This window comes from Chrysemys picta, chromosome 7, assembly GCF_011386835.1.
Source record: "Chrysemys picta bellii isolate R12L10 chromosome 7, ASM1138683v2, whole genome shotgun sequence".
Taxonomy (NCBI): domain Eukaryota; kingdom Metazoa; phylum Chordata; order Testudines; family Emydidae; genus Chrysemys; species Chrysemys picta.
Genome location: NC_088797.1, coordinates 66,452,504 through 66,469,313, shown reverse-complemented (window position 1 = coordinate 66,469,313; position 16,810 = coordinate 66,452,504). Strand labels below are relative to the sequence as shown.

At 38.0% G+C, this 16,810-nt stretch overlaps 1 protein-coding gene across 3 annotated transcripts in view; it reads right to left on the bottom strand.

Moving 5' to 3' along the window:
* Window positions 1-16,810, bottom strand: part of LRMDA (leucine rich melanocyte differentiation associated) — a 936,738-nt gene that overhangs the window by 127,757 nt on the left and 792,171 nt on the right. For all 3 annotated transcript variants that reach the window (XM_042856147.2, XM_065551696.1, XM_065551698.1), the window contains one exon: window positions 15,831-15,918. In XM_042856147.2, coding sequence (XP_042712081.1) covers window positions 15,831-15,918 — 88 coding nt within the window. The remainder of the gene's footprint in view (window positions 1-15,830; window positions 15,919-16,810) is intronic.

Sequence of the window (16,810 nt, the reverse complement as noted above, 5' to 3'; positions counted from 1 at the left end):
ACATTTATGTATCATGATGATTAGACCTTGCTATTGCTACTATTTTTTTCAACATCTTTGAACCAGGGAACTGGTTAAAAGTCAATGTTATAATATCAAATCTGTTTCGATTTTAAACAAATCATATCACATAAGAGCAAGATGTTCACACAGACTGGAAAATAGGGTTCAAGACCTGAGGTGTAGGGATTGGATCCTGACTGCCCTCACCAACTGCCAACATGCATTGAAAGTGCACAGCACCTTTCAAACTAATTCAGAAACTCTGACAACCTAGCTAGTTCTCCAAATTTTCAATAGAATAAAACCAAATTCAGCTCTCAGTTACATTGTATCCTGAGCAACTTCTCCATCTTCATGGTAATATTATTAGTTCAGCCTACATGTGGTATTGTAAATTAAACTTCTATGCTATTACTCCAGATTTACAAAGCTGAAACAAAGTAGAAGGTGACTCTGTGGTGCAATATTTTAACTGTGGTTAATATTTTAACTCACTCAAAAGTACATTGACAGAGAGCACATTTTTAGAGGAGCACACAATCATACTATAGCTTCACAATAGAATTTTAGAATAATACTCATAGAAAAGACCGTGTATTTTTAATGTTCCTATCATAGACCTTATTGTAGCCATTCCTTACATGGAATTCCCACTCAAGGTATTTCTAGTCGCCACCTCAGGCCACTGCAAGCCCATTTCTATGACTCTGTCCACAATCACCTCTAGGAATCTGTCAGCATTTTGTTTTTCATGTATTGTAGCAAACATAACTATATTTTATATGACTTTTCAACAGATATTCCAGTTTGCAATTTACCAAGCTGAACCTCATATTAACCTCCTGGTGTTCTCTAGTGTTATTTCTCCCTCTCAGATTCCCAGCATCACCCAATTGAATGTCATCTGCAAAATTAACATACTATTCTAATTTAGCCTCTTTTTCCAGATGATTAATGAGTCCAGCAACTCCTCTCCTCTATGGCACCAACACCAGTGAGTAGTGTGTAAGATCAATGAAACTGGAGAACTTACAGAGAAAAAAGCAGTTCTTGGAGCCTGATGCCTTCAATAGCATCACTTTAATGTTCTGATTTCTTTGACTGTGAGACCACTAAATAAATCAACTCTTATTTTACTATTAAATTAAGCTCATCTTGGTAAAGGGGTTAATTTTTCATAATGTCCTGGTTGGCATGAGAAGGAATGCAAAGCATTGTCATGATTAACAGTTGAGAGAGGAGCTACCCTCTCTCCCCCAATTACATCAAATGCTTAGAGGTTGAGTAGATGTGTACATATCTCCATTTTATTTCATTCCATTTCCCACCTGATATTTTTTATTCTTTGTGTATGTTGAAAAGTATGTTAAAATTACTCCGTATAAGGGGATTTCTGTTCCTGCTTGAAGGCTGGGGGGCTCTATAGGGGTCTTCAGCAGTCGGTCTGCAAAGAGCCAACCTATGGCAAGGTGGGTTGAGTTTGCCCCTTTGCCTTAGGGAGCAGCCTGCTTTGTCTCCCTATGGTTTTGGCTCTTGTGTGCAAAGGTTCCTAAGAAATACAAAAGTTGAAAACTTCTAGCAAAAAATACTTGTGTTTAATCTAACTTCTCTGTTTGTGTGCCGTGAAAATAATACTTAACATGTCAAATTCGTCACATCAATAATGGCTGGCTTTAGTCCACATTAAATTGCCTTTGACCGGTTTGACTAATCTAGTGTTATATAGTTAAAAAAAAGAATATAAACTATATATAAAATTTGTCCTTTTTTCCTGAAGAATTTATCATTCAATAACTTATTTAAAGCCAAGTCATTCAGGTAAATTTTTTCTTTTTAAGAGAGAGATTCAGGTTCTAGGGCAGTGTGTTGTGTTGATGTGATAGCTTTTTACATCTAGGACATGGATTCAAATTATATTTGGGTCATAATGAAATTACAATGAGTTTAGGGACCTCATGTTAGTCTCTATTTATTCATGACTAAAACCCATCTCGACTAGCCAGTGCATGTATAGGGAAACTGAGCTACGGACCCGCCTCTCTCTCTCTTCCACTGGGGGTACTGTGTGACACTGGGGCAGTGTGATAGGAAAACAAATTCAGGGACTGGAAATGTGCTTGGCCTTTAAGCGAATAGCACAAAGGCTCCTTGTTCCTCTTCCACATTGTGCACCTGTGGAAGGACTGGGCAAAATCAGACCCTTATTTATTAACCTTAAGTTTTTCCATCATCATTATATTTGCGGGTATTCTAATACACTCACATTACAACACTATGTCATTTCAGAAGTAAAGCCTATGGTTCCTTAGCTTTTATAACACAGAGCTTAAACAAATTTACTGAATTTTGCCAGTGCTTCACTATGTGATTTTAGGAGTCTATTTTCCCCAGTGGCACGTAAGTACTAAAATTGCACTGCATTGTATTTTGTTCTCAGCAGGTGGGAGAGTGCATAGTCAATGGGTTATTTTCCATTCTTCATTTCAGTTTTATGCAGCCACAGGTGGGGGGTCTCTCAGGAGGTTGCTTACGTTTACTAGATGCTTTAGAACCACACCTGAGCTTTCTTAAAAGGCACTTACAGAACACACGGATGTTATCAGTCATGCAGCTCTCAAACCATATAAGGCAAAACAATTGATGACAACTAAAAAAGATCAACTAACCTTCTTACTGTTAAGGCACACAAGGCAGCTTCATTTGCTGATACCTAGTGTTTTATCCTTTAAAATCACTGATTAGTCTTGTTGTCCTAGGGAGTACAAAGCTAAGGAAGGGTACTAAGATATTTGCCACCATCTAGTCTTCTGTCCAGTGAGAATACTAAAGACACACAAATTATTATAAAGCCAAAAGAGGAAAGTTGTTCAACAGTACTAGGTGACATTTGCTTTTGGAGCTTTGATCAGCAAACATATCATTAGATCACAAATACAGTCATTCATTTCCTATAAAATGTTGACAGCTTTCTCCACTCGCATAGGAACAGGCACTGAAACATTGCAAAGATACCTCTCTCTTTCCTGAAGGCAGAATTAAACACACACACACACACACAGCATCTTTTTGGCTGCTTCTGGATTGGAAGACATTTACATGTAATAGCAAGATGTGTGTGCTATAAAGAACCAACACGCAAGGGGATAAAATAGTTTTATTGCTCTGATGCAGATGGCTGCCCTTCTGACTGTGCAGGAAATTTATTTTCTTGTTCTTTTTCCTTTTAATTGTAAATAGGCTTCTACATGCATTCACCATGTGGGAATTAGTATTTTGTTTCTAATGACACTCGCCCACCCCTCCCCACAGTTGAGAAACACACATTCACTGTGAGACAGCAGGCAGAGGCCACATTAGAATCCTACTGGTAAGCATGAAACCAGAATGTGACTCCCACAGAGTATGGAAGCCGAAAATGGAAAAATCCAATTTATTTTAATTTTAAAATAGAATCATGAATAATGTGAAGATGCAGAAGTACTTTTTTGTTTGGGTGGTGGGGAGGAGGAAAGGGCTAAATGTATGGAAGGCCAGATATTCAGAAATGCATGGAATCAGTAAGGCGACAAAAATATGAATACACATGCTGCACTTCAAAAATCCTGTATTTGTGCATGCAAAGTGAGTACCTGGTTGCTTAATGGCCCATTTGCACAGTTAATTATCCAGTGTTTTAGGATTTTATTTGCCCACCTGTTACACCCAGCTCTGAATATCCGATCTATAGCGAGAGGTCTCATCTATGTTAAATATTGAGTCTTTCCTAAAATTATGCTTATGGAAGACTTCAATTTTTTTAAGTGAACCACAATCATATATTACACGATTGCTTTCACTAACATTAGTGCAACAATGTTAAACTTTGTATTTCCTGATTTGGTGCATGGACTATCTTTTGTCATGTGGCAGATTTTGATCGCGCCGTTAACTTCGCACGGCACTTTACTCCAAGAAATCCCAATGCGGTCAATGGGGATATTCATAGGGTAAGGGCTATTCAGTGAGAGTAAAACTATGAAAGTCTGGCCCTGCGTGTTTGTAAATCACCTAGCACATTCTGACTCTGATCTTGACTGAGCCTTCGGGGCAGAATTGTAAAAATGATAATATATTATAAAAGTGCATGTAAATTTCTAATCTTAATATTTCATTAAATAGATTTTGCATTTAAAATACATATTCACATGGTAAAGCATCTTACTTGAGACACCACTATATTAAAAGATTTAATGATACTTCCATTAGAAACCTTTATTTCAAAATGGTCAGAAATTTTAAATGAAGAAAAAAAAAAAAAAAGCACGTTTGCCTGGATTTTAGTACACACCTTAGTGGCAATGTTGGTTTTTGGCCAATTGTGTTAGCTATACACCAGGGTCACTGCTCATTGCATGTGGGTCAAACCCTCCTAACCCCTGGGTTTAGGCTGGCCTGGTGCCAACCTCGACAAGTTGACAGTCCAGTTTTGGAAGGATAGCTAGGTCTAGAAGGAAGCAAGGAAACAGACATCAAGAAAATATCAAAAAGTTAGGGGGACAAGCTTCTGTTTTCCCCTTCCTGTGGCTGCACTTACATAACAGTTTCCTTGGAGAAAAACTTTGTTGAAGGTTGAGTGTGCAAGAACTACTCATTTTTCATATGTGCAAGAATCTCCTTGCAAAAATACAACCTCTAGTTTCAGAACCTGCTTGTAAGACAAGAGTTCATCCAGCTTATTTTCCCACCTCCATCCCCATTACCCTCAAGTGCATGTTTTGTCATTGTTTGGCATTCAGAATTCATATTGACATTAGGGAAAGCTCAGTGCACAGAATAAAGGCAAAACAAGAACCTGCACTGCAGATGGGAGATGTGACTTTTGCCATTAACAGTTTCAAGACTAACTCTTTCTCTGCATTACAGAACAGTACATACGGTATTAATATAGTTGCATGTGTCTAAGTATTATATTAAAATAGTGTAAAAACCACACCCGGTTTCAAATTCCATTTAAACAAGGGTTACAATCTGTGTGCTGAACATTCATTAATGGTTATGAATCAAAATAGAGAGGAGGACTATAACAGGTGTGCACATCTAAGAATTTCAATACACTGTAAAACTGTATGTAGCCAACAGCTTCATCATTTGGCCTTTCTAAGCTTGGAGACAGGCAATTTTTCATGATTTTACCATTTTTGGCCAAATGTAAACTTTTTAATTAAATATCCCACATGATTCCAGATGTTTGTTTATTTGTTCCAACGAGGCTGTAAAAATGCCTGCATGATAAAATTGGAGGACTAGTGCTAAAACAGGCTAGACTGGAGCGCTAACTAAACATGGGAACTCTCAGGAGTATGACTGTACACAGCAGTGCTTGTGCTTTGAAGCCCGTTCCTCTGAGGGAGCTGAAATACCATGGTTACAAAAAATAGCATGACTGGACTTGTTTGTTCTAAAAAGGTCATTATTATAGAGCCAAATGGCTGGTTTACTGGCCAAGTTTTTTTGATTGCCAATTGTGTACACACTGAATTTCTAAGGCTCCTGAAAACCTGAAGCTAATTTTAATATAGGTTTACTTTGTTGGAGCCAACCTTTCCACAACTTTCTGACATTTTATAGAGTTGGTGTTGGGAGACTGAGCATTTTCATGGTTTCTTGACACTTTCATGACAAAATGAGCTATGTCTTGAAAAATCTGAAGCTTTCTGTTCCATTTAAGCTTTTGCAGCCACAGCCATTATCCATTTTCTCTCTGATCTGATAGGGGTGACTGGCAGCTAGGTTTGTGAGATGGTTGTGGTGAATTTTGGGAAAGTCATGATAAAAACTCAGAAGTTATGGAGATATTGGGGAAACTATAAAGAGGTTCAGGCATGCTTTGAGTAGCCTAATCAGGGAATGTAGAACTTTGCTAAGATAAACCTCTAAATGTAATTTGAAAATAAATGCTGGTATTTTTAAAGGAACCTAAGGATGCTGGTCATCCAACACTCACTGAATATCTATGAGACTTGGGCACCTGACTCCTTATGCTTCTTTGAAAATCTCAAACAAAAGTTTTAAATCTTATCCTTGAAATTTTAGGTACTTAACTACTTCTCTTCCCCTCTTACACAGTCTTCTTCAAGGCCTAAGATCTTTTCTTTATCCATCACAAAAGCTACCACAGAGCTATTTCCTCCTTCTGGTCAGCCTGCTCAACAACACACGAACAGTTTTCTCCTGCCCATGGATTCAGAACTTCTGGTTCAAACCAAGCAATGCAGATGAGACTCACAAAATAAAAAAATATTTTTTTATTTAAAAAGTATTAACTCAACTTTTCCGAACCTCAGAAAAGGTTTTATGCTCGTTTTGAGCAAAGCTTGGAATCAGTTTACATAAAATTTCAAGCTTGTTCACCCATCCCTAGTTCCACATGACTAGTTGCTCCCATCAATGTAATACACAAGATTTTTATGCTGAAGTTTTAATCTACAGTATCCTGATTCAAATCCAACATTCCCTTGAAGCACAGAAAAGAAATTTTGACTCTGTAAGTGACAAGAACATGAATCCAATGACCCCCAAAATGTATTTCTTGAACCATAGTAGTCAGAGTCAAAATCAAAACCAACTGCAATTTATTCCACTTTTGGTAAAGTCTCTGTGATTTACAGCAAAATATATGGACAATGAAACAGACTCTCACCACTTAACAAGTAAGGCAAATTTGTCCCACTAAAGGCCACTGCTATTCCAGAGCAGTCTCCATTCCAGTGGCAGCTGTGACAGTGATGGCAGCAGTGTCAACCTCATTACTCTGTGCCTTTTCATGAGATCCCCAGTAATAAGCCATTCCTTGGCACAGGGACTAGTGGCTCACTCTTCCTACATGAACATCAAATGCAGCATCAGGAATCATCCAATGGTAGCCTGTTAAATGACCCACATTCCTCGGAAAAGTCCCTCTTGAGCAGCAACAGCAAAAGCACAAGAAGTTCCTGTTCCCCCCTACAACACAGAGTTCCCGAATCTCCTGAAGCCATCTTCTCACCTTATCCGCATTGCAGGGACTTAGGTTGCTTTGACCACTCTCTAATGGAGCTAAGTACCATTGCCACGGCCACCAATTGACCCCTTTTAATTTATTTTGCTAAATCCCTGCCACCAAGTTAGTCTAACCATGCCTCCCACTCTTCACTCCACCCTCACCTCACCATTTCTTCTCACCATCACCTTCTCTCCCACCCCTTCCTGTGTGTTCGTGTACCCTTCCACATCCTTTTTAACATCCAGCATCTAAATTCCAAACCCAGCCAACCGTGACACTAGCATACCAGGTGCCAGCTCATGCCAAGACCCAGGCCTCAATTAACACTGACAAATGCATAGCTGAAAACCAGTCCAGCTTACCTGAGGGTTAGTTTAGTTAAAACAGATACTAGCATTTTAAGAATGTGTTTAGACTTTATGGGATGCTTGTAGAATATAGCATTCATTAATCCTACTTATAACTTCTGTATCCCATGTTATAATGTGATGTTTAAATGTTTGCTCTGTAACTATAAAGATGTTTGCTAAGAGTGTAAATTCCCCACAGTCAGGAGAGATGCATTACCAAGTGTGAAATACCAGTTCACCAGAAGAGGTGTTATGTCCTCCCCAGCAACAGGAATTAGATAAGCCATTATGGACGGATTTCGTTGATTGCTTCCCCTGCAACCCTGAAGAGGGTACATGCTCAATCCCTCATCCCATCACAGATTGAATGCTGGGGGACGGGACCTAAACCAACTGTCATAGAGAACTTATTTTTTTGCTGCTTGACCTCTGAGGGGTGAGGATTTCTAAGCATATGCAAGGAGTTCCCAGCTGTTTTGCCTGAGAGTAATCTGAATATTATTGTGATTTTTCGTGTACAACCATCTATCACAAAGTCAAGCTTGGCTGGGTGGCAAAATAGACTGGAATGCTAAGGGAACTGTCTGTGACTCCATGGTACAACTGTTATAGCACTTTAGGGGTTCACACTTGTTACTGGGTTGGTGAAATCAAATAATAAACATACAACCAATTTGTAGTTTTTGCCCTGCTTCTTGATAGTCTGACCTGAGGTTGACACTCACGATCACAAGCCTCTCTAGACAGCATGCCACCAACCAAAACACGAGAACCATCAAGCAACAGCAGCAGTAGATTCATATGGCTATGATGTAGCCATAGTGGCATGTAGAATGGATTTCCATCATGTCCTTTGCAATTCTTCCTTCAGCAGGAGTCAGCATGGTAGAATTTAGGTTTCTTAAATTCCTCCAATTCACATCTTCCAACTTCATTCATGATCAGCCTTTTGTTCTACTTCCTTTGACCTCAGCTCTAAAACCTTCTGTAAAAGTATCTTCTTCTGCACATTGGACATAACCACCAGTCCCATCACCTTGTTCTCAACTGGTGCAACACTGCAACTCACCAGAACCATCAGGATGTGTATGTAATAAACTCTGTGCATGGTAGCACAGACGGAACTTTCACCTTGAACTGCTTATTCCAGTCTTGTTATCAATAATGCTAACAATAGAGTGGGAGATAATTCTGGATCCTAATGCAACTTGCTGTTGGGAAGTATTTCCTGATATTCAACATAAAATTTCACAGTGACCTTGCTCCAAAACATGATCATTTTGACTGCTGCTGCCCCCACGCCCAATTCTGAGTTGTGGTTATTTCACTTATACTATACTAGCTAATCATTATTTCTATATTCGTGGGGTCTTGTTGCCACTTTGACCAGTAACTTGTGACATGGTGCTTCACTCTATATTGCATTACCAACTGGAACATATGACCCAATGCAAAAAACAGAAATGCTGGATTCTCTATGAAGTGCCTTGCTTGCTTTCATACAAGCCAACATAGCAAACTTCTCTCTATTTTCATAATATCTCTGCCTGGCATGGAACTTCCATATATTTTATCCACTTAAACTTCCCTCTTATTCATCTCTTTTTGACTTATTAAATGAGTTAAAGCCAATACTCCCTATTTATAATTTCTGTTAAAAAAATTATTTTATGGTCCCTCAGTTTAACAAAATGATAAAAACTACCCACAGATATTTTTTTGGATGGCACGCATTAAGCTGCTTCATACAGAGATACAGAAGAAATCAATTGCTAAGCATAAAGTGTAGTTCACATTAAGGAGACTGCAAACTATAACTAATTATGATAAGTTGCTATGTAAATTATTTTCTGACATTCCGAGCAATCAATTTAAAACTTAAAATAAGCCTCTGGCTGGAAAATGGGATGAGCACCTAACAACTGTGTCAATAATAATAACGGAGAAGATTCTAATGATAATATAAACAGGATAATTATCTTTCCGGAAGCAAGTTTTCATGCAAATTGATTTCCTTCTCTCTTTTATGTCTTTGATTTAAGAAGAGTGTGACTTTTCAGTGTTATTTGTATATCCCTAGAAAGTCTTCAAAAATGAACACCCTTATACTTTAACATTTATTATAAAGGAATACTTTAAAGTCAATTTTATGTCTCTTACCATTTTAGAAAATGTTTAAGACATCATTTTATAATCTAGGCCGCAATCTTTAAGACATTTATGCATGTGCTTAACTTTATTCATACAAATAGTCCCACTTACAGTCAAATGACTTGAAAATACTTATTTTTAAAATAAGCTTCCATTGGACTAGAGAGAGTTACCAGTGGAAGGTATTTTTTGGGTTGCCGATCATCCCATTTTACACTGTTATACTCCCTTTAGCCCAACAGAAGCTTATTTTAAAAATTGGATTTTTCTGAAGAACCCAGAAAACGTTTTCCTCTAATGCTGAACTCACTTTTGTCATTCATGCCTTCATCTCTTCTAGGATAAATTATTGTAATTTGTTTTTAATTAAGTTTCCCTTGAAATTGATCAAGAAACTGCAACAGTTGCAGAATGAGACTGCCTGACTCTTCCTTGATATAGCTGCCAGGGAATCAATAACACCTACCCCTCTGTGATCTGCTCTGGTTGTTGGTGAGACAATACATTTAATTAAAGGTCTTACTGATGGAATAACCATTAATAATCTAGGTCCAAGGTGACACTGTCCTATAGTCCTGTTAATTACACACCTCAAAAATCTAGATTATTGACGTTAGTAATCTAGACCTACCCTTGCATCTGAAGAAGTGAGGTTCTTACCCACGAAAGCTTATGCTCCCAATACTTCTGTTAGTCTCAAAGGTGCCACAGGACCCTCTGTTGCTTTTTATAGACCTACCCTGTGTTTCCTGTGCTCTCCCTCCAAAGCTACTTCTGCCCATTCCCAAGGTTTCATCTAGCTCTGGTCCCAGACAAACTTGTTGGTTCAGTAACCTCATAGCTGTAACTCCCTTCCTGAATAATCCACAGGAGCCTCTCTAGCGCTCTTCATGGCTCAGTGCAAAGAGTTTCTTTTCAAGTCAGCTCATCTGACCAGGTATAAATTATAACTTTTTCGCTGCCCCTTCTGTAGTCAAAGTGGAAGCTTCCTTCTGAGCCCAGTTTTAATTTAGCTATTGTTGTTGTTAACCTTTGTAAAGTACCCAGGTACCTGTGGATAGATGCTATGTAAGTATATTTTTAAAATAACTACATATGCAATGAAGGTAGTAAAACTTCCTTCAGAACATAGATACTGGCATGACTGGATGGCATGATGATTGCAAGACAGTCAAAGGGACTGCTAAATTTCCAGTAACAAGAGTTGTCTCACCTCCTAGAGGAAGCCCTAATATTTGCGAATGGATTTTGAATGCTTTATCCTTCCTACACACTTCCTGTACTTTAAAAAAAATAATGACTTGACTGGACTCATTTCCAGAGTTCCCTATTCCAGTTTCATTCAGTGGAAGCCTTCTCAAAAACATGTGTGTGTCTTGGTAGAACATTTCCCACTAAATTCTGTCTCCAGGCGGGAATTGATGACTTACACCATCTTTGTATGTTGTCCTTTCCCATGTCATTATTAATGTCTGCCAATACATGCACATGAAGTGCTTTCTGCTGTCAGAGTTGAAAACAAATCATAGAAGGAATAACATTTCATTAGAAGCAAGGATCATTATATGGACTGCTGTGACCCTGGGAATCCCTTCAGTGCCAACTGGCAGAGAGTCCACCATACTGCAACTCACATCAGGCCTGTCACACTTATTACTTCCAACACACTATTGTCATATTATGTATCTAAAAGATCTCACATAAGATATCATATATAAACTGGAAATATACTGGTCCTGAAAATGATTACGTAATGTATGTTCAGGTTGTGCATAAAGAATTATATGTGTGTGTTGGAAATATGTTCTTAAAATGTTTTTGGAAGACAGTGCGTACAACAAGCCTGCCCTACATAAAGGAATATGTATTTACCTGCCTGACTGGCTTGATTACAGGAAGGGGGGTGGGGGGGGAACAATGAAAGTACATTTACATATAAGGTAAACAAATCAATCAAGCTAACAAGCAGCAGAGAAGACAGTTCAGCGATCATGCCAGGGGACAGAATCTGCACCTCAGGAAGCCTTCCTGGCTCTTGAGGAACAGACAATGGAGTTTGGGTAATATTAAAACATTTTAGTTATCCATCACGTAGAGGACATAAGGAACAGCACCCTCTGAGCCTGTGAATGGTGGATTCTCTTGGCCTGAAGGGCAGGAGCTGCTAACGGGCTGTGGGTGAGAAACTGTTTTAGGCAAAGATAAAACTTGTTAGAATTAAATTTTACGCATTAGAAACCATATTTTGTTTTGTTTTGTCTTGTCTGTAACCATATCTGTCTCTTTTCCTCTTGCTTAGTCTCACTTATAGCTCTGTTCTTTGTTAATAAAGGTATTCTTATTGATGTAAAGTGAGAATTTTCAGCTACACTGACAAGTTGGTGTATGCTCTGTCTCTTTGGAGGCAGTGAACTTAATTTCTGTAAGTCTCCAGTGAGAGGACACTACAGAGAGACGTCTCTGGGGAATTGGATTTTTTCCCAGAGACAAGATGGCTTGGTCCAATAAAAGATATTACCTCACCCACCTTGTCTCTCTAATATCCTGGGACCAACACGGCTACAACTACACTGCATAGTTCTAATTATATTAATTTAAAAAAACTATTTTAGGATCTCTTATGTGATCTAATTTAGCTAAAGATGTGGAACAGGAAGGTAGTAGGGTCTTCACACATGAAACCCTCTTGAAGGATTCTGCTAACAATTAACCTTTTATACCTATATGTTATAGAAAAAGTATTTCTGTTACTCAGAACATAAACAATTTTTTCTTTGTGTATTTTCTTCATGCCCACACAACATAGCAAAAATCTGAAGTTTGGCACAGCATAAACAGTGGAATTTTTAAAAAGGGGAATGCCACCACATTTGGGGGCTTTTAGTTTACCAGACAATTTTCACTAGTTTAAAAAGAACTGTAAATGTTTTACACAACTCTGAGTTATTTGGAATACGTATTAATTAATATTTAATACAGGTTTGGAAGTGACATATGTGTAAACAAAGGTATTGAGAAATAAATTAGTCTAATGTAGCTGAATAACTAACCTGAGGAGCTTGAAAACACAGTGTAGGAAACAAAAATCAATCATGAGGCTGGAGTATAGAGTTAATACTTTTGAAAGTCAGTCCAAAAGGAGTGTTGAAGGATGGCAGAGTAGGGGTGCTAAGCTCTTCTGTTGAGTTACTTTGTTATGAGATGTTTAAAATCCTACATGGACAGTACTGCCGAGCCACATAAACAGATGGTTTCAGTTAGATTCCAACCAGAACACTAGGGCGATTGGTGCTTCAATCAGGCGGAGGGAATTCAGGTCTGAGACAAAGACGGTCCTACAAGGAAAATCCTAGTAACAGACAAACTTTGGAGAAAGCTTAGGCTGCAGTTTAGGAAGAGGGTAAATTTGAACTACATACGGCGCTGTCTTCATAAGCAGGGCAACTCAGGTATCACAGTATTTTGATGTAATATCATGGTGTTTGTACTCCCACATCACAACATTGTGATATAACATTGAACTGTGGTATTTTGTGGACCTGGAAATGATTCTGGAACTAGTAAAATCCCTGCAAGGAGGGCATCCAAGACATGGGATCATCCTGAGAAGATTAAATCAATCCTGGAAATACTATGAAGAGTTCTTGAGTGTAAAATATGAAGATGAAAAGCTACACTGTGTAGTCTGAGCACAGCTTGCAGCCTTTGTTCCAATAAGAAAAATAAATAAAATACAGAGAAAATTGTTAATGTAAAACTTTGAAAGTCCAATGCATTCCAGTGTTGCTGCTCTTCCTCCCAGCCCCAAAGAAGAATTAATTTACTGCTAGCGCTGAGCTGTTTACCAGCAGTTCAGACTTTGGTAAGAAAGACCCTCCAGGGATGAATAAAAAGTGCTCACAAACTTATGGCCATTCTCCCTTTCAGTTTGGGTTGAAAAGTATTTCTGAAAGCTGCCAATATTTACATATTAAGCACTGGAATAAATTGCCTAGGCAGGTTGTGGAATCTCTATGATTGGAGATTTTTAAGAGCAGCTTAGACAAATACCTATTAGGGATGGTCTAGATAATACTTAGTCCTGCCATGAGTGCAGGGGACTAGACTAGATGACCTCTCGAGGTCCTAAAATTCTATGGGTAACAGCCGATTCAACCATTTCACATGAGATTGAGACCATTCAAGAAGAGAAAACCTTTGAGAGTGTGGATCAAAAATGGTGTGTTTACAGGTTTTGTTTTTTTTCTTGGAGGTCTCTCCATTAACTGTAATTAAGCTTCCTTTATGTTTGTGAGCTTAGACAACTTTTCAAGAACTAGTTAAGTGGTCGAGTAAATCCTGCTATCACGTTGTTCCAAACTTTATTCATAGCAGCTGGTGTTCTGGAAAGGTTTCTTAACTATTTTCTTGAGACTATATACGTGTTGCTTGTTGGAATGAACCAGTTTTTGGGCCAGTTTTACCCTTTTTTAGACAACATACTCTCTTCCTACCCACTGTAGGCATAATTATGGTTAAGCATCAAGAAAAATAGCAGCAGACATGTTTACTATGCAAAGTGAGGAGGGTTGGGGGGGGGGGGATGACTTGCATAATTTTGTGTGCGTTAGGTTCTAATTTCAAAATGCACTCCCTACCAAAAAGTGACAAGGAAAATAACTGTTGTGTTTATTTCTAATAGCAGAATTCTTCTCCCTTCTTCTTCACAAAGATGAACAGCAAAGATGGTAAAACTAGAGATTTTGGGGCTACCATTTCCCTCTTTCCCTCACATCCCATAGAAGGCAATGGGACTCAACATCTCACCTGGTTCTAAATGTGCAGCCATATAAAGACATGCTCCTGCTGCCAGACACAGCCAAAAAGAACTGGATTACAAGAGAAACTGATACATAATTTAGGGACATAATCTGTAATACATTATCATCTGAATTGCCAGTCTGGAATATATTGATCTAGTTTAAAATAATCTCTTTTACTGTTAGTCAATTGCAATGTTCACTTGTTCTTGACGATATTTCTTTAATTTTCCAATTTTTTTTCATAATGGAACTTAGCCAGCTAAACCAACAGCAGGATTCCAATCTGAACACAACTGCATTTACCGAGAAATTAAAGATGGGCTCAGGCCACAATAATACATCTCGATGGGCTCCAATTTTTACATTCTAAAAGTCTGGGGCATGCTGAGATCCAGCATTTTGGTTCAGTCACTTCTTTACCAGAAATGGTAGTTACTGCATATCATGAATGACAGACATGAAGTGAGTTTTAACACCTTCAATTTGCTTCACTTTCTGTTGATCTAGAGAAAAAGTCTGGCACAATCAGTCAGGTTCAAGTAAGCTCTTTCACCTTCCTTGGAAGCATCAAGTAGTACTGGCTGTTGCGCATTGTTCAGTCTCTCAATAACCAGAAGAAGAAGGTATGTCAGTTTCAGTACCAACAGATATATGGGAACCTAACTTGGAATCAGTTCCTAAATATAAGAGTGGCCTTGATTTAAGTAGTCTTTACAGAGCATGAGTGTCTCTATTCAACAGGGGTATCTGGTTACTCAATCCCATTGGGGAAAGAGTTATAATTTTAAAACAATGTGAAATCCAATGAGCAACTAGGGGAATTTATATGGCTATTCCTATACTTGTTTCTGGCTGCAGAGTGTTACAAGATTTTCTAAATTCTTTCTTTTTTGGAACAAAGGTGAAGTGGCTTGGAATGCTATCTTTATGGCAGCAACAGTTCTTTGCCTGCTTTCAGAACTTTGCTTCCCTAGGCATGTCGAAGAATCTGAGAATTTGCCCAAGGTGGTTTTGAAGTTCTAAGGATTGGTAAAAAGGGAAATTGCACATTGATCCCCTTTTAATGTTGAAAAACAGAACAGAATCCCTTTTTATTGCAATATAAATGTGTTAACATTTTGAAATTGTAGCCCTAAATTGTTAAATTGCAAAATAACTCTCTCTTCACAAATATTAGAATTTACAAATTCTTTCAAAATCACCAGCGCTGCATGTAATCATCTACTTAGCAATATTTAAGTACTCTAATCTCTTTATGTTTTTTTTTAAATCGCTAAATGTTATTATTCCATAGATTTATTTGCTTTCCCAGTAGACTACCTCTAAATCCTGTTTAATATGAGTTAAAATCTGTAGTCTTGACAGGTATGGTTTTCTCATCAACTGCTTGAAAAGCAGAGTGTTCTCACTAAAGTGCCGATGCAGCAGTAATGCGTTCAGAAGGCCTTACAGCAAAGTTTGCCATCTTGCAGTAGTTCATAGCAATAAAAGCTTAGTTTTTACCTCTGTGATTGGTGAGATCCCTGGATCCTGAAGGCAGCGGCGTATAGTGTGTCTCGGGGGAGACTGAGGCAGCATCACTGGAGGAGGCCTGTGTGATAAAACAAATATTATCAATACTCTAAAAGGAAAGTCAATGACTAAACAAAGATGTAAGATGAGCTATGTGATGTGATTACAGATGCACAGAGTTGACAGTCATATACAACACTGATAAATAATTACGGGGGGAAACGTAAGGATTTTAAATGTTGTTGCCAGTCCTCAAAAGGAAATAGTATCCATAACTTTTCCTACAGTGATACTAGAATAGTGTCACTAAACAAATATTCGAACACACATCGCAACTTTAGAAAATGATACTTCCACTAAATCTTTTTTTTAAACATTAAAAATGTCATTGTTAGTTCAATACGAGTTCATTTGCTTGCATGAAAGTCATCAGTCAGCAGATTCTTTCAGCAGGATAGGAAGGATAGGAAGGTAGATTACCTCCTTTTTAAAAATAAAAACAAATACATTTTGCACTACTCATTGCCTCACTGGGAAGATAAACGGTTATGTCACAAATGAGAATGCTCATAATGCACTGTGCAAAAGAAATTAAATAGAATATACAGCTGTCAGGAAAAATAACCTGTATCAAAAGTTTGAGACATTTGAGAAGCCTGATTTAACCAAAAAAAACATATTTAGTACAGGGGAGAGACAAAAACAACCCTATGCAATACAATCCCAAACTTTCCCCACAATAAAGAAGAATTCCAGATCTTACGCCTTTGTCTATTATCCAAAGAAAATATAGAGGTGTTTTAAATCCAGGGCAAAATACATTTTATCCAGTGAGACAGGGTTGCATCCCAAGGGAATATTATAAAGACCTGGCATTACAAAAACCAGAACAAGGCTCTATTTATGCTTTTGAGTTACAGGACAGCAATGTTATTTTATTGGAATGAGATCTTAAAGCAAAAGATAGGTCT